This window comes from Nannospalax galili, unplaced genomic scaffold (genome assembly GCF_000622305.1).
Source record: "Nannospalax galili isolate Female #2095 unplaced genomic scaffold, S.galili_v1.0 scaffold72, whole genome shotgun sequence".
In the NCBI taxonomy this organism is placed as follows: domain Eukaryota; kingdom Metazoa; phylum Chordata; class Mammalia; order Rodentia; family Spalacidae; genus Nannospalax; species Nannospalax galili.
In genome coordinates this window covers 751,063-773,312 of record NW_008336933.1, presented here as the reverse complement: position 1 = coordinate 773,312, position 22,250 = coordinate 751,063, and the positions used below count along the sequence as shown (strand labels likewise).

The 22,250-nt window shown below is 41.8% G+C and overlaps 1 protein-coding gene across 10 annotated transcripts in view; it reads left to right on the top strand.

Moving 5' to 3' along the window:
• Phactr1 (phosphatase and actin regulator 1) overlaps positions 1-22,250 on the top strand; it is a 580,961-nt gene that overhangs the window by 446,068 nt on the left and 112,643 nt on the right. For 8 of the 10 annotated variants that reach the window (XM_017797761.2, XM_017797762.2, XM_017797760.2 and 5 more), the window contains 2 exons: positions 7,970-8,137; positions 10,647-10,853. In XM_017797761.2, coding sequence (XP_017653250.1) covers positions 7,970-8,137; positions 10,647-10,853 — 375 coding nt within the window. The remainder of the gene's footprint in view (positions 1-7,969; positions 8,138-10,646; positions 10,854-22,250) is intronic. The other 2 variants (XM_017797765.2, XM_017797764.2) reach the window with 1 other exon arrangement.

Sequence of the window (22,250 nt, the reverse complement as noted above, 5' to 3'; positions counted from 1 at the left end):
AAGATAGATGATAGATAGATAGATGATAGATAGATAGATGATAGATGATAGATGATAGATAGATAGATAGATGATAGATAGATAGATAGATAGATAGATAGATATGAGAGGAGAAGAGAATGGGGGAAAGAAATGGAGAGGGGGGAAGAAGAGAAGGAGGAGGAAGAGGAAGGAGAAGAGAAGGAACAGGGAAGAAAGGAGAAAAGAGAGGAAAAGAGGGAAGGGGAATGGAGAGGAAGAAATGCGAAGATAGAACCTGGCATGGGTAAATTTCAGCACTGCTGTTTGAAGGGTTTTATTATTACCATCATAAATAAAATGTCCAGTAAAGTACTTGGCATTGAAGATGCTCCAAAAATGTTCCTCCCTCCTTTCCTATCTTCCGCCCCATCTTCTGCTGTGAACAGAGGCTTTTTATATAAGGAATATAATACTCTAGATCTACACTAAAAATTTACTAGATTTTTTTTACATAAGAATCTAAAACTATTTAGCTGTAGTAAGTCAGAAATTTATCCATTGACTTCCCACTTCTTGCTGTTCTCTGTCCAGAGTAAAGGAAAACCTAAATAAAATGCTTAGCTGTTTGGCTCATTTGCATTTTAGGCTGATTTACAAGTATTAAGGGGTTTCCATGTCCCTGGCGCCCCATTCATGGGAATTCTGGAAGTTACGCATTATCTAATGCAATCCTTTTGTTTAAAAGGAAGAAATCCAGGTCTCCAGAAGCAAAGGAGCTTGTTGCAAGCTAGTGAAGGCCAGAACGACATAAATTTTTCCCACACTCTGAGGCCGGCTCCTTTCTGTTCTTCTTGCCCTTCTCTTCCTACCATGTCTCCTGAGATTGAGTTGGTGTTCTCCCCAGCACCCTAGGACTTCCTAGGAGAGGATGGTTCCCAGCATCTTCTTTCTGTTGCCCATCAGTGGCACCTTCTGTTTCTTTCTACCTAATAAGGAAAAAACATTCTCTTTCCTCAGCTCTACAAATCATTCAGGATTTGAGGGACTCTCTCCATCTCTGAGCCTGTGGACCATTTGGGAGCTGATATAAATAGGACATCCAAGTAGGGTCTCACCATGATTACTAGTACTAGATGATCTTGGCAAAGTTGCTGATGGGCCTGATAATTCTCCTGTTCCCAAGCCCAGACACCTCAAATCAGGTGGCAGGAGAGAGTCTATCTCGAATTAACACTGGTTCAGGGTGTGAAGAAAAACTTGGCTTGAAGCTCTGCCCAGCAGGGGAATGGGAACAAGTGTTTGTGTCTTACTGATGCGCTAACTCTGTGGAGAATCAGGAACTGAGCAAGAAGCAGGAACACGTGGGGAAAGTCCTTCTGATGGAAGCCAGGGAAGTGAGAAATGTTTTTCTTTCTAATAAAAGCAGTGGGGGCTTGGGGCAGAATGGAAGGTGTTTGTTTCATTTTGTTTTGATTTTGGTTTTGCATTTAACTTAATAAAGTTCTGTGTACATTTTTGTGGATTTTTTCCAGAATATGAAAACAATTTTGTTTTTATCCTTCAATAGTTTCATACGTACAAATGATGTATTTAAATTCTATCTACCTCCACTCCCCCTCTCAACTCTTCCTGGAGTCCCCTTCCCCCTCCAACTTTATGTCCTTGGTGATAGCGACCTCCTCCTCCTCCTTCTCTTCCTCCTCCTCTTCCTCCTCCTCCTCCTCTTCCCCTTCTTCTATTCCTCCTTTCCTTTTTCTTTTTACAACCCACAGAGTGTAATTAGTGTTGCCCCTATGTCCAATTAGGATAACCCATGGGTGTAGGGCCATCTACTGGAGCATGAACAACCTGCATGGGACACAGCCCTGAAGAAAACTGACTTTTTCTCCCCCAGCAGCCATCAACTTTCAGTAGTTCTCAGCTAGGGGTGGGGCATTCCAAGCCCTTCTTTTGTCCATGTTGGGCTGTTGATAAGCATAAGCAGGCTGGGAGATCACTGAGTCAGTAAAGTGCTTGCTGTGCAAGCATGAGGACCTGAGTTTAATAACCAGAACCCATATATAAAAGCTGAACCCTGGGGCCTAGACTAGTAACCCCAGCACTGCACTGGGGATGTAAAGCCAGGCAGCTTCCTGGGGCTTGCTGGCCTGTAAGCCTAGCCTATGCAAGAGTTCCAGGCCAGTGAGAGACTGTCTCAAAAACCAAGGTAGAGAATTCTTAAGGAATACTACCCAAGGTTGACCTCTGGCCTTCACACGTACATACACATACTTGCACCTCTGTACACATGAAAACACATTCATATACAATTACACACAAAATAAATAAATAAATATGTACATCATTACAGGGGAACAGCTACTTATGTCATACCAGATTCCCTACAGAACTCTGGCAACCTACATGCATCTTCTGTTTTAATTCCATTATATCCGGCATGTGCACATTGTTCTCTGTTGCTGCTGTTATGCTTGACGTTATACCAGATACACATTTGTGTGTCAGCGTCACCCACGTGGTCACTCCATATACATTTCTCCCGCTCCCTGCAAGGTCAGACATTTTCAAAGTGGCACCTGGGACTCAGTTTTTATTTACCTGAACAAATATTCCTTCTACTTAGAATGTTTTGTTCTTTTGTGGGCTATATTTGGCTCCCGTTTTCCCATTATGTCGCTGCTTTTCTTCGTTTGGCAGCATTCCTGTTTGCAAATTAAAAATCAGAAACTTCTGTAAGTCAGAATTGTCCATCTGGCTTCCCTCTTGTGCAGACCGAATATATATATATATGTAATTTTTACTGTTCTACGTTTTCTATTTTTATTCATTCTAGTTTGAAACTTTATATTTAGTTTTTATGCATATGAAATTTATTGAAGTAGTGTTTCTATATATGTGTAAATAAAATAATTCTTCTCCATACTCATATTCAACTGTAATTTATTAAACAAAGCTTTTTTATACCACTAGAAATATAGTTGTGAACATAAGTTTTTGTTTAAGCCATAATTCATAGCTTAGAAAATCAGATTCAGTGGTGAGCTTAACACTACTAAAATAGTTTTTTAGAATTAGAACGGATACTGTTTATCTCAAATTCCAAAGGACCCTGAACACAGTGTCTTCCGTATGATTAGTCAGTCACAAAGGGATTTTCATCTCAAAACAAAAGCTTCCATTTTCAAGTAACTTTTTTTTCAGTAGAAGCTATTGTTATGTGAGTGTCCATAAGAACTTGAGTTTCTGTCTTATTCCTCATGGTGACATTCATCTAGAAATAAACTTTAATTAGCTTGAGCTTTGAGCAAATTTAATTGGCCAGAAGTTATTTTGCGATGAATGCTGGTGCCTAGCTTACTTCCCCCTCATTGTTCAATCCAGGCCCCCAGCCCATGGAGTGCTGCCTCCACATTAGGTGGGTCTTCCCACCCCAATTAACCTAATCTAGGTTAATTCTAGGTTAAACTCACAGACAATGAATGTTTCTTTCCACAGTGATTCTCATCCACCAAGGTGTAAAACTAACCATCATCTTGTCCTCCTGCCTTCTCCCTTCCTCTTGCTCACCTCTTACTAATTCTAGGAAACTTAAGATTGCAGATCATCATGTGCCATTTCCATGGCACCCAATGCCCTCTTCTGGCCTCCACAGGCATCGCATGCACATGGTGCACCTACATACATGCAGGCAAAATGCTCATACGCATAAAAGAAATTTCAAAAAAAAAGAATTCCCAGCAATTTCATAGCTTGATGGTAAGATAGTATATGGAGTCAATTACAGTTTCTACTTTCCTTTGTTTTTCTCACCTTAAAGGTAGCAATATGATTCTTTTAAATATATTTTTATTTATTTGAGAATTTCATACATGCATACAAGCATATCTCAATCATATTCACCCCTCCCAAGCAGCAAATGATTTTCACTTTTGTCACTACCCATCTTGGTCATAAATAAGATTAATTTGTCATACCTATTAAATAGTTTTCGTTTCTACTAAATTACATATATGTGCCTTTGTAGATAGAAAGACAGGCAGACAGGTGGCTGGCTGGATGGATGGATGGATGGACAGGTAGATGGACGTCAAGTGGATAGATGGATACCAAGTGGATAGGTGGATGGGTGGATGGATGAACAAATGAATAGGTGGGGACATGGATGGATAGATGGATGGATGGATGGGTGGATGCATAGATGGATGGACAGATGGATGCTGAGTAGATAGATGGATGGGTGGATGGATGAACAAATGAATAGGTGGGGACATGGATGGATAGATGGATGGATGGATGGGTGGATGCATAGATGGATGGACAGATGGATGCTGAGTGGATAGATGGATGGGTGGATGGATGAACAAATGAATAGGTGGGGACATGGATGGATAGATGGATGGATGGATGGGTGGATGCATAGATGGATGGACAGATGGATGCTGAGTGGATAGATGGATGGGTGGATGGATGAACAAATGAATAGGTGGGCGCATGTATGGATAGATGGTGGGTAGATGATGAATAAATGAATAGGTAGGTGTATGCATGCATGCATGCATGCATGCATGCATGGATGGATGGATGGATTGATGGATGGATGGGTGGATGGATGGATGGGTGGATGCATAGATGGATGGACAGATGGATGCTGAGTGGATAGATGGATGGGTGGATGGATGAACAAATGAATAGGTGGGTGCATGGATGGATAGATGGATGGATGGATGGATAGATGGGTAGATGGATGGGTGGGTGGGTGGGTGGGTAGGTAGTTGGGAAGATGGAGACAGATAGGTAGGCAGATAAACATAGTTATCGATGACAGTATTGAAGAAATTACAAAAAGCTAAAATGTGTATGGTCTACAAATTACTGGTAACTGTAAATTAAAACACCCTTTATAAAATTTTACAAGAACCATTTATCTGTCACTAGACATTAGAATTCCAACTACAAAAAAAATTCTGAATAGGAAGATGGTCTTCTCAATAATTTTTATAAAAATAAGATATTTTTCATAAAACATTGGATATCGCTTTGTGACTAATCATAAGGAAGACAGCAAAGTAAATGTCTCTATATTCATCCAGTATAATTTATAAAGTGCTTATGCAAATTTTTCTTACAATAGTAAGACACAATTAACCCTAGCACTTGGGAGACAGAACTAAGCAGATCTCTATGAGTTTCAGAACACCAATCTCAACTAGGTAAGAAGTTTTCAGGCCAGCTAGAATTACAAACAAGCAAACAAAAAACAAAAACAGACACAAAATTTTAATAAGTAGGATTATAGCCATCAAAATATGAACAGAAAGAGGAAATTGCTCCTGTTAGGTAGGCTTGGACTGTGATTAGCATCTTTTGTTTCTTTGCCCATTTTTTATTTTTCAAAAGAAATGTGTATTTATCAGTAACAACAATGGAATTCCCAAGATTAATCCCTCAGCAAAGTGATTTGGACTTTGTGACCTAGAAAGTTCCTTTCCCATGCACAGGGAGCTCCAGCTTGGGGGAGTGAAGACAGCCTGAGAGGAGGGAGAGATATGGCTTCTAAGTTAGCAAAGCCTCTAGCAACACTATAAACAAGCTGCCTTCATGAAGCCGAGTGTTCACAGCAGAGTTTGAAGAAATTCAGCTATAGTTGCATCTTTTTTCCCACTGTTGCTTGTACGGTATTACAGCTGTCAAAATGGGGCAGCCATCATTCAATTGCATCCGCGCCCCAAAGAAGCCAAACTTGGCGCTTGTACTGAGACCCTTTCCTCTTCACGCTCTTTCTCAATATGCTTGGAGCATCAAGACTCAGAGTGGTCTCCTTGAGATGCACCAAACTGAATGGTCTTTATTCCACCAACTTCCCAAGACATCAGTTTGAACACAGTGAATAAAAGCATATTGAGATGACTGGGAGCTCCACCATAACGATGCATCAACACATACCAACCCATCCCTCAGAGTCACAGCTCGGCTGTGTCATTTCCACAGCTGGCCGTCAGGCCTACACTGCCTTTGGTTCTTAGTAGTAGTAGTAACATATCTTTCATTCCACTTATAGAGTCTACCGTTTGGAGTTTGCATAAAGGCTGAATGAAAAGAGGAGAAAATCCAGCCCTAGCCTTCAAAAGCCACGACAGTCTGTGTCTGTCTGCCTCAATGAGTTTTTAGATATTTATTATATTTTTTAATGTTTATAGAAGATCTAGGTCAAATACTATAGATTCTTGAACCACATGCAAATTGCAGCCTTTTGGTTTGTAGATTACTCTGGAAAACATCAATTTTATTGGGGAAGTTCTAATGGAGTGGGCTGAAGGATTTCTTGCTACCAGATACGGACGTATAAAATCACAACTCTTGAGAGCAATATAGTCAAAGGAAAGGCTTAACCTTAGAGCCACCTTCTGCTCCTTTTCCACGGGCCTTTCTCTTCCGGTTTCAAGTCAGGACATTGCTTTGCTGGGCTCTGTGTTTCTGAGTAAGCACAATTTGTCTTTCATCGGGTGTTTATTCATCTGACTGAAATAGCTTTCAGTTCTCTTGAAAAATTAATTTGGCTTTAACGTTCAATTATCTAAGACTCCCCTGGGCTAAGATGAAATCACACTGGGGGGAGTTTTGATCTCACAAATGCCCATTGAATGGGAGTCTTTGATCCTCTATCACAGTTTCAGCCCTCAGTCCTTTGGGTGACTGAGCTTCAAGCAGAATCTAAATTGATGTGGTTGGTAGTTTGGCACTGAAAGAATTCTTGGCATTTCCCAGCTGCCTTGGACTGCCACAGCTTGTTGGGTAGAGGTTCTAGATTTTTCTTAAATGCTTATCCCCCTCCAGAAATTGAATGAGGGCAGCGGTAAATAAGATGGACCACTCCCTTCCCTGGACTTCAGAGTGCTATGTTACCACTGCTTCCTAAGTGGCATGAAGCCCTGTGCTCCCTTACCTAGGAATTCTCAATCTTGGCTTTTCAGTCTCTGTTGCCTACTGAGTTTCTCCAAGCTTCTAAAAATTAAAAGGAAAAAATAATTTTCTGGGTCTAGAGAGATAACTCAGCAGTTAAGAGCACTGACTGCTCTTGCAGGGTACCTGGGTTGGGTTCCCATCACTCACATGGTGGCTAATAACTGTCCGTAACTCCAGTTTCAGGGAACCTGACACCCTCTTCTGATCTCTCTGGGCATCACACAACATGAGTGCACTTACATACAGGCGGGCAATACACTCATAAAATGAAAATAATAAATAAAATATTTTTTAAAAGTAAAAATAAATCATTTTCATTCATTTCCATGAAGAAAAAAGTAGCAGCTGGAGAGGTAGCTCAGTGGTTAAGAGCACTGGCTGCTCTTGCAGAGGACCTGAGTTCAGTTCCCAGCACCCACATTGGGCAGCTCACAACTGCCTATAACTCCAGTTCCAGGGGATCCAATGCCCTCTTCAGGCCCCCAAGGGCACTTGTACTCACATGTGCATACCCACACACAGACACATACAAATATGCATAATCAAAAATAAAATATATCGGGAGCTGGAGGGATAACTCAGTGGTTAAGAGCAGTGGTTGCTCTTCCGCAGGACACAAGTTTTGTTCCCAGCACCCACATGACCCCTAACAACTGTCATAACTTCGCTCCAGGAGATCTGGCGCCCTCTTCTGGCCTCCAAGGGCACTGCACACATCTGATGCACTTACATGCAGGCAAAACACTCATATACATAAAACAAAAATTAAAAGAAAACAAGAAATACATAGAACATCATATAGATTATGATAAAATGGATGGAGAGAAAAGGGGCGGGTCGCTGTGGTGGTTGGAGAGTATTTCCCAGAATCTCAGACAGCCTGTCTCTAAAGACAAATGACTTAAGAGCGAAAGGGCTGACATCAAATGCAAATACTGACCTTGATAAAGATGGCTCAGAGCATCTAGACTCGTTAGCAGTTTTGAATGTCCCTCTCCTGGAGGATTGACCTTGTCTAACACCTTCATCTCCTTCTCTCCCACAGATGGGGAGCTCTCCATATCCAATGAAGATGACTCCCTGGAAAATGGGCAGTCCCTGAGCTCCAGCCAACTGTCCCTGCCTGCCCTGTCAGAAATGGAGCCGGTCCCAATGCCCAGGGACCCCTGCTCATATGAGGTGCTCCAAGCTTCAGACATCATGGATGGACCAGGTACTGACTGGGCAGAGGCATTGGGTGGGTCCCCAGGGTGTCACACCATCCTGGCAGGACTTGGAGTTTCTCTTTTAATCAATCAGAGCATAAAGGTCTGAGAATGGTGAAATTGACCTTACAGTTACTCATGAATAACTGAGCACAGGAAAATATGGATGATACTTAAACATATCATCTTACAAGTGCTTTTAAAACACTTGTGACTTAAACACTTGGAAGGAGTTATAACTTGTTTATGATAGTGACAGATTAAAATATCATTGTTTTGTTTTGTTTTCTAATACTTGTCTCTGTTAAGGTAAATAGAATCCTATATCTCTCTATGGTGTCTCTCTAACTCACCTGTTCAAAAGGCCTGGCCACACTGTTTAATTTCTAGTCCCAATATATGGATCAGTGATTGCATCAATTTAGTGAATTTACTGGATACAGTCAGCTAATTTAACTCTTCATTAAATTGTATATAATTTCCTGGTTAAACTGGGGCTTGCCTATAGATGAGTTTGAATGCCATCTGATTATTACCTCCCTCTTTGGTCCTCTGTCACCTAAGTGGCTAACTTGCAGCTCTTAGAGGTACAGAGTCATACTAAAGATGAGTCCCTAGCAATAGAGAGGAACAGCATATGTTGCCAGGAGAGGGGCCTGGAGAAGGATCCTATGGGACTGTCTGGAGTGTGAGTGGAAAGACCACAGCCCTGGTGCCCACGCCTGCAGCATCTGCACACACAGGTGCATGTGGGAGAAGGGAGGAGAGGCTGTTTCCCTAAGCTGGCTCCCCTACTTTGCCGTGGGACATGGCCAGCTGTTGCTCCCTCCATTGCTAACACTGATGAGAACATCCCTTGAGGTGGGGAGAACCCAGTGCTTCTGGGGAGTCTTCACAGGGTTGCACTGCTGTGTAGACATTGCTCCTTGATGGAAGAAGAAGAACAGCAGGGCAGGAAGGCATCGCTCCTTAGCTTCCTCCCTGTAGCAGCCATGAGAAGCAGGCCAGGCAATTGACTTAGATTTTGCCCACTAGAGAGAGAGAGTTTTTGAACAAGACCTCTGAATTTTTCATTTTCAATCCAACTTTCCTTTGACCATCCAATGGATTAGATTGTTTTAGTGAAATCTGTCAGTAAAGTCGCAGAGTTTCATTCTTACTACCCAGACTGCCTGCTTGGTAGAAGGGTGTGGGCTTCCACTCCAGGATAGTTCATCAAAGGAGCCAATCAGGAGACTCCCGTGGGAAAAAGAAGAGTCAGATCCAAAGCAAAGAGAAACTGGGGGTGGGAGTGAGGAAAGAATGGAGAGGTTTGGAACAAGACAATGGGAGCCAGGGATGTGACTCGGTATGGTGCTTGCCTATCATGCCGAATGCCCTGGGTTCAGTCCCTAGTACCACGTAAGTCAGACAGAGTGGCACATGCCTTGGAATTCCAGCATTCAAGAGGTGAAGGCAGGAGAATCAGAAGTACAAGGTGATCTTCCACTACAGGGTGAGTTTGAAGCAATCTGGAATGCATGAGACCCTCTCTTGGAAAAATAAAAAGGAAAAGGACTAGGGGAGGGAGGGAAGGAGGAAGGGGAAGGATAGAGAAGAAATAAAGACAACAGTGAGTCTGTCAAGCAGGAAGGAAGGAAACAAAAAGGTGGATATGTGGCTCTTGCCTTAAATCCCAGCACTCAGGATGCAGAGGCAGGTGGATCTCTGTGAGTTTGAGGCCAGCCTGGCCTACATAGTGAGTTCTGGGCCAGCTGGAGCTACAGGGAGACCCTGTCTCAAAAACCAAAGTGCAGCCTCTCTGTATCCTCAGCTTCCTCTGAATTTATAGGGTCTGGCAGGGCGAGAGAGTATCCCCAATACTGGAATCCTCCCTGGGAGACTGACACTCAGTCCTGATGACCATTCCAGAGCTCGGGTGAACAGCCACTGAAGCCTGTGACTACAGGCTGCCACCTGGTGTCCCAGATCAGAGAGCCAGGACAGAGCAAGACCCAGCGGACAAAAGCAAGACTCTCTTCTAGTTTAGATCCTGTCTTTCTTCCTCAGCAAAGGGTTCACAGGCCCAAGTGAAGGTGCAGGCATTTGGTTCTTCTTGTTCAGTTTAGGGCACTCTTATCCTTGACCTACTGTGCTTACCATCCTGTTGATTGTGCCTGTGGTCCCTTGAGTCGCATTGCAGAGCATCTGTAGATGTTGTATGATAAATGCTCAGGTTGAAATGGTGATGTTCCTCATGACAAAATGTCCTCTTTCTCCCTCTTGTGCCCTCTACCTTTCTCCTCTTTCTTCCTCTGCCCACCCCCCTCTATCTTTTACCACCTCACCTGCTTTCTTGAATTTCCTATGCCCTTGCTTTAGCTCTCCATGTGCCCATGGTGGCCTGCAGCAGGCAGAACTTTGCTGTCTTGCTGGCCTGCCAGTGTCCCTGTCCTATGTCCCTGGCTGACCCCTGCCAGCCCCACCTGCACTGTGTTTGTGTAATGTCTCCTGTGTATCATGTGGTTGTCCCCTCAGTGTCTGAAGAGAGTCCCTCTGCCAGTGAGTCTGGAGTCCTCCTGTCCCAAGATCCTTCAGCCAAACCAGTCCTGCTCCTGCCCCCCAAAAAACCTGCCGCTTTCCCTGGAGACCATGAAGAGACCCCAGTGAGGCAGCTGTCCCTCCTCAAGCAGCCCCCGGCCCTGCCTCCCAAGCCCACTGCCCGGATTGCCAACCACTTAACAGGTGAGTCCAGCATCCTCTGAGATGCACAGTCCTTCCTTCCCTTCACGGGATAATTTCTTTCTCTCTTGTTCTTTTTATGTGAGGCCTAAATAGGTATCTCTGGGGGAGGTGGCCCCATGGGTGTTTGGGTTTTGTGTTTTTGTGTGTTGGTATATGAGGTCATGACCAATGTTTACGTTTCTCTGTCTAGAAGCATTTGATATACATTCGCCAGCCATATGCCAAGAAACTTCAGTGTATCTGTAATATGTGTATCTGTAAATATGTACATTGTATTTATGTGACCAATGGAAGATTCTTGCCCATCTGGGAAAATTAGATTCAATGTCAAAATGTTTTCAGAGACAAAGAAAACTGCTTTGCTTCCTTCATAATGAGTTTCTTGAGGCTTTAAATGTTTTATCTTTAAGTTGATCTAGAGCCTGGTATATTTCTGCAGTTGAAGTTCATTTGATTCATTTATTATCAGTTTTCATAAAAAATAAAAAGGCCAGACACTGTGGTACATACCTATAATCCCAGCACTTGGGAAGTAGAGGCAGGAAGATCGGAAAGTCAAGATCATCCTCAGCTACTATAGCAAGTTAGAGGTCGGCCTGAGCTGCATGAGACCCTGTCTCAAAAAGCAAAGGCAGTAAAATAATCCTCCAAGTATGTGGGAAATCCTTTTGGAGAAAGAGCAAGCTTAGCAATGTTGCCTTAAAATGTTTTCTGTATTTTCACTTCTGTATCATTAATGAATGTACCCACAAGTATTAAGTTGGTTACGTAATGAAATTGCATTTTGCCATACATGATACAATAAGATTTAAAGATTATAAACCTAGTTGACCCTTATGAGCTGCTTTTTTACAGTATAGTTTTACAGGAACTTACAGGTTTCACAAATAGAATCTATGTGAGCTCTGTAGCATTTCTAGTGTAATGGGGATGGAAGTGGAGAGGAATACTTACCTATCTTGTGCTAGAGAAACTGAGAATCAACAAGTAAACGACTTCACCAGGGCTAGCAGAACTCTGCAGTAGAGGCAGGATTGGAGCCAGGGTTTCTCACCTGCTAGGACAGCAGCAACTGTGCCCACAGTAGCAGGACAGCACTCATGTGGTGCTGAGATTATAGAGTCCACCTTCAACACAGACTGTGCCAAACTACTCTACCAACGTCCCGGTCCATCCCAGCTAGATATTTGTGGTGTAGAAAGACCAGTGTCCATCTAGGAACCATTCACCACATCAATAACATGTTAGCTGAGTGCCCCCAAGTTTTAATTCACAGAAAATCACGAAGGAAAAAGACATTCTTGAAGACATATAGCTACTGTCCAGCAAAGGTCAAACTATTGTCTTCTCTCTTCTGTTCCCACCTGCTCTTTGCATTTAGCATTATAGCGTGACCTATATCATGGAGCAAATATTCTGTGCACAGTTTCACTAGCTACTTGGTATGGGCTAAGGGGGCTCTCCCATATTCTCTGTTGTTAAAAAAAAATATAGCATCAGGCATCCATAATAGCTTGCATATGTATTTTCAATATCTCTGTTTTCCTAAGAATATTTCTAGGATTAGAACTACGAAGCCAAAACTACTTTTAAACCTTCAATAACAAATTTCCCTAAAGAAAGATTAAATGATATGCAAAATAAACTCCTGCACATACATGTAATACATATCAGAAGACTGTAGTTTTATCAAAGTGAACACAACTCCGTGCTAGGTTCATGAACCACCAGGCCTCTGTGTCCATGGGTTCTACAGCCAACCACAGATCAAAAAAATATATTTTTCAATCCTTCTGTACTAAATAGGCACAAGACTTTTTAACCATTATTTCCTTTTGTAGGGTTTTTTATTTTAATTTTTAAATTTTTTTAAATTTAACCACATGATTAGAAGAAGTATTTCATTACAGCTTTAACATATTCAGTAACACATTCCAGAGCAAGGATACATCTCTTTCAAAAGTGGCTGTAAATTTTTGGGTTCGCAGTTGAATTAATACAGTTATACAATATTGAACTCAGGATAAATCTTGTAAGACATAAAACTGAATGTGTTTTAACCCTTTAAAGAAGATCTCCATTTCATTTTAAAATATGCTGTTTCCTACAATTTTAATGCTACTAACACTTAGATGTTTGCACACGTGTCTTTAATCTCTATGTATCTGACTATTACTAGTCACATTTGGTTACACTTGGATCCTTGGCACCTGAGTGTGGATATAAAGTCATCAGGTAGATTTCACTGGTAATGTTTATCAACTCTACTATTTAACATGAAGTACATTTTTATGCTTCCTCCTCAAATATGTTTTTTAGTTTGTCAATTTTTTGTGTGTATATCATACAGACCATCCCACACAATCTTATTCATCTATATACCCACTTCCCAAATGGCACCCTCCCATAGCCTCCCCACACACACACACTGGAGCTGATATACTCTGTCATCCCTGTTACTGTCCACTGTGTTGTCGGCACCTCCAGCCATTCCCCAGTGCTTGTCCATCTCCTGAATTGGTCAACCTATCTAGAGTCCTTGTTTTAGGAAGATCAGCTGTTCCTCATCTAGCAGCAATCAGTTGTCAATATTCCTTTAGATAAGATTAGGGTCTGCTGTTCATTGTCCCAATTCTATGCTGGGTTACTGTCTGGGGATCTCTTGGGCCACCCTGGCCAACGACTCAAAGGAAGGTAACTCCTGTCTGCCATTGTTTCTTGTTGTGTAGCCTTTAGCTATATGTATGGACTCTTAAAAAATTATATTGACCCCATTAATCTTTGGTTATACTTTCCTTTGGGGTGTTTAAAACCCTACAATTGGCCCAGATAAACCAACTTATTTTTACTCTTAAGGTCATTTGAGTATCTGTTCCTCAGGGGTAACATGGGCTTGGGAGGAGCCCCTGGCTTTACCAGTTCTGTTTATGTGAAGATAAGTCAAAGATCCTGCTCAACAATGGCTGGCTTTGCTTGGAAGCACAGAGGAAATGATTCCTCTGTGTTGACCCTCTGCTTTGTAGACTGGACACTGGTTCAGGTCCATCTGGTGGACCTCGGCCTCCTTGATCAAGAGGACAGGTGACTCACCACAGTTACAGGACATTTTGAGAGATGCTGGAATGTAGTCGACCTAGGAGGGAAAGGAGCAGAAACTGTCCTTTATATCCTCTGTCCAAATTAATATAGGCCTCATATTATGGCTGTTAAACATCTAAGAAGGTTAGATAAAGAAGGTTAGATAAAATATCTTGGAATAAACCTGACCAAAGACATTAAAGACCTCTACAATGAAAATTTTAAATCCTTAAAGAAAGATTGAGGAAGACATCAGAAGATCCCAATCTAAATCCCCATGACATTTTTCACAGAGTTGGAAAAAAACATCCTAAGATTCATATGAAAGCACAAAAGACATCAGATAGCCAAAGCAACCCTGAGCACTAAGAACAATGCCAGGGGGATTACTATACCAGATTTTAAATTGTATTACAGGGCTATAGTCATAAAACAACATAGTACTGGCACAAAAATAGACCTGTAGATCAATGGAACAAATTTTAATACTCAAATATGAGTTCATGCAATTTCAGCCACCTGCGCTTTGGCAAAGGGGCCAAGAATATTCACTGGAAGAAAGAAAGCATGTTCAGCAAATGGTGCTGGCAAAACTAGATCTCCATCTGTAGAAGAATGAAACTCAAACCCTATCTTTCACCTTGAACAAAAGTCAACTCCAAATGTGTCAAACACCTCAATGTGAAGCTTGAAACTCTGAAAGTGTTAGAAGAAAATATTGGCAATAACCTATAAGATATAGGTGTAGGAAAGGATTTTCTAAACCGGACATCAACTGCCCAGGAAACAAGGACAAGAATCGACAAATGGAACCTCATTAAACTAAAAAGCTTCTGTACATCAAAAGAAGCAACCAAGGAAGTGAAGAGAAAACCCACAGAATGGGAAAAAATTAACCTTTTTTTTTTTTTTTGGTCTTTTTGAGACAGGGTCTCCTTGTAGCTCCAGCTGTCCTGGAACTCACTATGTAGACCAGGCTGACCTTGAACTCACAGAGATCCACCTGTCTCTGCCTCCTGAGTGCTGGGATTAAAGGCGTGTGCCACCACGCCCAGCTTAAACCATTATTTCTTAAACTGTGCAATGTGACAGTTATTTGTCTGGCATTTGCATCATGTTGGGCATTATATGTCATTTAGAAATTAGTTAAGGTATATGTAAGGGTATGTGTAGGATCTAAGCAAATATTGTGCTACTTTATAAAAGGGACTTGAGCATGCATGGACTGTGGTATCCATAGGAGTCCTAGAACAAGTCCCCTACAAATACTAAGGACAGCTGTGTTATGTATACAGGAAACAGAGTACTAGTGCAAATACCATTCAGAGGACTACTATATTGGTCAGTGAAACCTCACAAAGGGCCCCTGAAGAAGACTGATACCTGGTTCACTTTCACAGTGGGAAGAGCATCTGTGGAGAACTGAGGAAGGGATTCCAGAAAAGAAGACCCCATAAGAGACTCAGAGAAATGTTTCAAGAATTTAACTGGCTCAGCTGGGATGAAGGCTCCCTCTGTTTAGGGAGCTTCATCCCAGCTGTTAGCCTTCATTTGAAGGCTTCATTTAGTGACACTAGGATGCAGGAGTCCACTAGATAATGATCTGCAAAGCTTTAGATTTTATTGCCCAGGCAGTAGGAGGATTTGGAGGTGTTCGAGGTTTCTGTGATGGAACTAGCCTTTAAAATGTCATCCTGAGTCACTGCGCAGAATGAACAGAAAGAGGAACCCGTCATAGACTTGTCAAAGAACGAATGAAGCTAGCTATGAGCTATGTACCTCAAAATTGCTAGTATAATTGAACAGAATGCTCTGAGACAGGAAGGCTTCTCCAGTCATTGCATTATCCTACACAATGAAAGAGAGAGCAGACCCGTAGATAAGAAAGAAAAATTACAGAATTTCTTAACTTACAACATCCTCTAATTTATTTAGTTATCTAATGGTTAATATCACATGGCCACTTCAATTAGGATCTCTGGAGCTTGAGTGGGTCAGTTATCCACAGGACTGTACATGAGGGGCTGAGCGTATCTCTCTAAATATATCTGTGTTATCTGTGGCATCAGCACCGTGTAGCCTGGATCAAATACCTAAAGATACATATCATCCTTTTCATGTACCTGGTCATCTCTTAAGTATGATAAAGACCAGGACAGATGTCTGTGTCTATGCCTAGTGCTATCTTTTTGAGTCTAAACTCCATCAGACTTGCTTAATTTTTATAAATGAGCAATCGGCCACAGTGAATCTGCATTACCATGAAGTGCTCCATTAACCCTGTTCTGTTACTAATTACTCTAGAGACATCTGGGCCATGTCAGAAGAAATTAATCACCTAAGAATTCCAGAACTCTAAATTGAGACTTATGCGTGGTTAGTATGTTCTCAACATCTGCCTTTCTGTTCATGTGTGTGAGAAGAAACATTGGACAACTGAAAGGCACCAAGCACGATTAGAAGTGGGTAGTGGCCTTGCAGAATGTGGAAGACACACAAGCCTGAACAGGAGCTGCGTCCAAGTTCACTATCATGGAATGACATGTTGGACTGTCTCCTTTTTGGAATTTGCTACCACATCAACAGGAAAACCACAATCGACTTGGAGAATGTGTCTTACGATTTTTCTCTGTCCTTCAGCCAAGCAGAGCAGCCCTCCTCTTTCAGACCTCCTTGTCCCTCCCCTCTTCCAAACCTTCCCTTCATCATCAGTCTGCGGAGCAGCAGGTGAGGCAGGGTCAGGAGTTGCTAGGCATCAGATTCCTGCTTTTCTGGAAGTACAGTCTCCAGTAGCTTATGTTATGGATGTGATCTGAGGTGAATGAGTCTCAAAATGAATTTTTTGAAGTAATGGATGACCCCAGAGGAAAAATGTGATCAGAACAAAGCCCCCTGTCTCCTGCCTTTCTGTCTCCATTGATCACTTCTCCAGGCATTCTTACCCAGAAACTAAATATTAAGTATTGCATGACTAACCAGTGCCTTCTGCATAAGGTGCCTGTGAGGAGCAGGCACCCCATTCATGGCACTTGAGTAAAGAATAACACACAGTGGCTGGACATCACAGCCTGACTTTCACAGTTGCGTAACAATAATAACAGCTAAGGTTTCTGGTGCCATTTAGTTCTCAAGGTACATAACCATTTCATTCATTCCTGCTTCCTTCTCACAGATGATGAGAGTGAGATCTGGGGACATTGGCTATAGTTATATAGGTAGTAAGTCATCGGTTTTCTTTGTTTCTAATCTTTGTGTGTTTTAATCCAATTAGGAAAGTAGAAAAATCCATGATACTGGTGCATGCCTTTGATCCCAACATTCAGGAGGCAGAGACAGACAGATCTCTGTGAGTTCAAGTCCAGCCTGATCTATAGAGAGAGTTCCAGGCTAGCCAGGGCTACATAGTGAGAATCTGTCTCAAAAAAGAAAAGGGGGGAGGGAGGGAGGGAGGGAGAGAGAGAGAATTTTATAACTTGCATTAGTCTACTTGGGCTGCCACACAAAATAATATACACTAGATCTCTTATGTAATAGAAATGTATTTTCTCACAGTTCTGAGGGTTAAAGTTGAAGGTCAAGGCCTGGTACATTTCAGTTTCTGATGAGAGCTCTCTCCCTGGCTGACAGAGAGCTGCCTTCTTGCTCTGTTCTCACATAGCTGGGAAAAGAAAGCAGTCTCTGTCATCTATTCATTTTTAAATGTGTATGAGTGTATTGCCTCAATGTGTGTAAGTATACCTATGCCCTGTAATGCCCACAGATATCAGAAGAAGATATCTTCTGGATCCCCTGGAACTGTAGTTACGGATGGTTGTTAGCCACCATGTGGGTGCTGGGAATCAAACCTGGGTCCTCTGCAAAAGCAGTCAGTGCTCTTAACCACTGGTCCATCTCTCCAGGCTCTCTGTCATCTATTCTTACAAAGACACAAATTCCATAAGTCAGGACACTTTCCTTATGACTTCGCTTAATGTTAGCTGCTTCTCTTATTCCAAATATTGTCACATTGGGGGATGGGGCTTCAACATATGAATTTGGCAGCAGGATGGTACAATCTAGAACATAACTCAGGGATGAATATTATCCAGTATTCAAACATGAATGATGTGCTTTAGGTAGTTGAGGGGAGGAACTGGGCGCAGTTGGGTTGGATGTCAAAGAACAAACCAGAAGGGGTGGCACAGAGTAAGGCCCAGGAGGAAAGACCAATCCCATGGGGAGTGTTTGGCCACAGTTGGAGAATGACAATTCAGCAGAGAGGCTCTTGCTGATCTTTAAGACAAGTACTGAGGGTGTGAATCAGCCCACGGCCCACCTGTAATTTCAGAACCTGGAATACAATGAGACTTTCCACAACTGGCCCTCTGAAGTACCAGGTTCCACATTCAGAGACTCAACATACCACAGATAGAAAATGTTCAGGGGAAAAATGTAAAAATAAAAATAAAAATAAAATAAAAATAACACAAAATATGTAGTAATAACTGTTGTAGTTATACAACATTTCCTTTGTGTTAGGTGCTGTGTGTAGTCTAGAGATTCTTTGGAAGTATACAGGTTTGTGTATATAAGGAATGAAGCATCTGTTAATATGGGTATGCAGAGGAACTAAACTAATCCACCTCAGATGCCAAGAGATAACTGTATACCCTCAGAAAACTTAGATCATTGTAAGTTTCAGCATGGTGTCTGTAACTACAGTTTTGCCTGACAAATGGTATCTGTGCCAATGGCATTTTTCAAGGCCACCACTTACTATGTCTAATGAGAACAGAGGCAATGATTGCTAAGCCAAGACCAGCATTTCTATTTATAGCAGCCTCTCCCATTCTGTGGGTACCTTCCAGGCTTTGAAGTCATGTTTAGACAAGCAATTTCGTTTTGTTTCTGTGTTGCCCCTCAAATTTCTATTCTCACTCTCTCCCACTCCCTTCTCTGTCCAATGCTCCTCCACCTTTATCTTCCTTCTTCTCCTCATCCCTACAGAATCATGTACTTCTGCCTCAGGTCCTACCTTCTCTCCCTGTATTCTATCCCTACCATGCAAGGAAGTGTAGTCTAGAGATTCTTTGGAAGTATACAGGTTTGTGTATATAAGGAATGAAGCATCTGTTAATATGGGTATGCAGAGGAACTAAACTAATCCACCTCAGATGCCAAGAGATAACTGTATACCCTCAGAAAACTTAGATCATTGTAAGTTTCAGCATGGTGTCTGTAACTACAATTTTGCCTGAAAAATGGTATCTGTGCCAATGGCATTTTTCAAGGCCACCGCTTACTATGTCTAATGAGAACAGAGGCAATGATTGCTAAGCCAAGACCAGCGTTTCTATTTATAGCAGCCTCTCCCATTCTGTGGGTACCTTCCAGGCTTTGGAGTCATGTTTAGACAAGCAATTTCGTTTTGTTTCTGTGTTTCCCCTCAAATTTCTATTCTCACTCTCTCCCACTCCCTTCTCTGTCCAATGCTCCTCCACCTTTATCTTCCTTCTTCTCCTCATCCCTATTTTAAGATGTCAAAACTCATGATTGCAGAAAATTAGAAATATAAATGGAAGGAATTGAAAAGTTACCTGATTTTACTTTTTTATACCAGTTTCTCTATGTTTTTCTAAACTTGGTTTTCTTTTCTCAAAATACAAAATCGATCTCTCTCTTTCGAGTGCATGTACCATGTGCACATTGTGTGTGTGTGTGTGTGTGTGTGTGTGTGTGTGTGTGTGTCACTGTTAGTTTGATGATGTAATTCACTAATCCCTTACATTCTGAGTTCCTACCTTGTGCAAGATACTTTGCCAAGCCCTTACATAATGTACAAAACTAATGTTAAAGGCCATCAACATTAGGTTTTGCAGGCAGTAATAGCTATGGAAAATGTTTGATGTGGAGAGGTTAAAAATATGACATTAAAATTTCAAATAGGGGGCTGGAGAGATGGCTCAGCAGTTCAGACCACTGGCTGCTCTTACAGAAGACCTGGATTCAGTTCTCAGCACCCACATGGTGGCTAACAACCATCTGTCTAGTTCCAAAGGATCCACACCTTCTTCTGATCTCTGCAGTCATTGCAAACAAGGGTATGCTTATATACATGCAGGCATACATGCAGTTATTGTTAAAGATAACAATAAATATAATATTTTTTCATTCAAATAATAGCAATGTCAGGTTCTTTTTAAGGAAGCAAAAAATGGCCTCAAAAAGGAAGCTGTATATAAGACAACCTTAAAAAGTAAAATTTTTGCACATGGGTAAAAAGGTGAACAAGAAGCACAGGACACAAGGCACACACATATGACGTATATTATATTCAAGAATTATCAACTAGCACCGCTTGGCAGGGATATAGGATCCTGGTAGCATAGTAATGAAAGCTGAGGCCGAAAGGTGGGCTTGAAGGGAACCAGGAAGCATGAAGTACCCAGAAGGGCTCTGATCTTGTAGGAGTAAGTGGTCCTCTTTTGTGGACTCTCAACAGCAATCACTTGATTTCAGCTGAGCATGTCTCCTTGACATTCTTATGGTTAAGATGGATCCTGATGCTGTTAGGTAGATGTAGACTGGGTGCAGATTCAGTATTAAACCAAAATGAGCAAGTGTGCCAAGCTGTTACCCTGAGTTTTCCCTCTTTGACACTTAAAAAAAATAAATTCCCAGAGGTAGGTTTCATGAGGGTGGGAACTTAGTTTGCCACATCCCCTGCTGTGTCCTCAGCTGATGCTACCCCAGCAGCAGAACAGGAATCCCTGGGAAGAAGAATGCACGCTGTTTGTGAGGCCTTCTAGGATGAATCAGATGGTCATTTGCCTGTGAGCTTGGAGCAGTATAATTGCTTCTCCAGCTCTGAATTCTGCCAGAAATAAAATATGATTCCCTTGAATTTTGAAGTGTTTAAGGGAAAGTGTGTTAGTCAGTCTTCCATTGCTATAGCAAATATCCAGGGGAAAGAATTCAGATGGAGGGATTTATTCTGGCTTGTGGTCTCAAAAGTTTCAGTTCACGTTTGACTCTGGTTCTGTTGCCTTGGGTGTTAGGTGAGGCAGAATCTCATGACAGTGGGATGTGGTTAAGCAAAGTTGCTCACATCGTGGTGGACAGGAAACGGAACAGGACCAGGAAGGGGCAAGTTCCAAGGTACACCTTTCCTCAAAAATGTGTTTCCCCAAGAACCCACTTCTCCAGCTAGGTCCCACCTTCCACAGCTCCACAAGTGACCACTCCCACCCCCCAATCTATTCAAAATTTTAATGCATTGGTAAAGAAATCATCCCTCATGATCTAATCATCTCTGGAAACACCCTCATAGATATACCTGGACATATGTTTTATTAATCTCCTACAAGTCTCTCAATACAGTCATGTTGACAATTAAGATTAACCATGACTGGGGGATAATTTGGAATTTAGGGGTTGATAAGGGAAGAACAAAGTCTGATTTTTCAGAATAGATATGCCAAGGAAAGCATCATTTGAAAGGTTTGCCTTACTGCAAGCAAAAATACAGTCTTTCAGAGGAACTTGGCTATCACAAGTCAACAGAACTTCTGGATTCTGCACTCAAAGTCATTATGATGTTATATAGCAAACCTACCCAAGAAAACACACATCTAATATAGCTAGTGTAGGAATTCCTAAGATCATCTTTTCAGAATTCTCTTTCATATCTTCTTGTAAAGACCTAGAAAAGGCTCTTTTGTAGTCTAGATACCACCAATATCTTTGTTTCAAATTATTTTGTTTTTCAACAAATCTAGTGAATTACCCAATTAAAAAAAATACTCCTAGGGGGGAAATATTAGAAACTCATTAAAAACACTTTAGCATCTGTGAGTTCATGAGTGCAGTGTCCCCATCATGACTAAAAGACATTATTTCACAGCAATCATCCCTGACTTCTGGCACTTAAATACCTTTCCGACCGCTCTACTGTTATGTTCCCTGAGCTTTGTGAGGGAAGAATGGGATATAAATGTTCCATTTAAGGCTAAGCACTCTAAGGTCACTTGTTTTGTGCACTTTGGTCTGTTGAAGACTCTTTATTAATTGCCACCCATTATGGTTGCTTGCACCAGATCACAAAACAGGGAACTCAGAAGGCCCCATCCCTAGCTGAGGATTTATTGGAACTTGATGGCTACTAGGAGAAGAGTCAGATTTCTTCTGTGGTCTGACCCCTGGTAGACTGTCCATGCTCTAGTGGAAGTTGCCATACCCTCATGTGCATATGGGCAACTAATTAGACTCAGGAGTTATAAAAGAAGGAACAGGAAGAGAAGGAAAAATAAAGGAGAGGAAGGGGAGGAGGAGGAGGAGGAG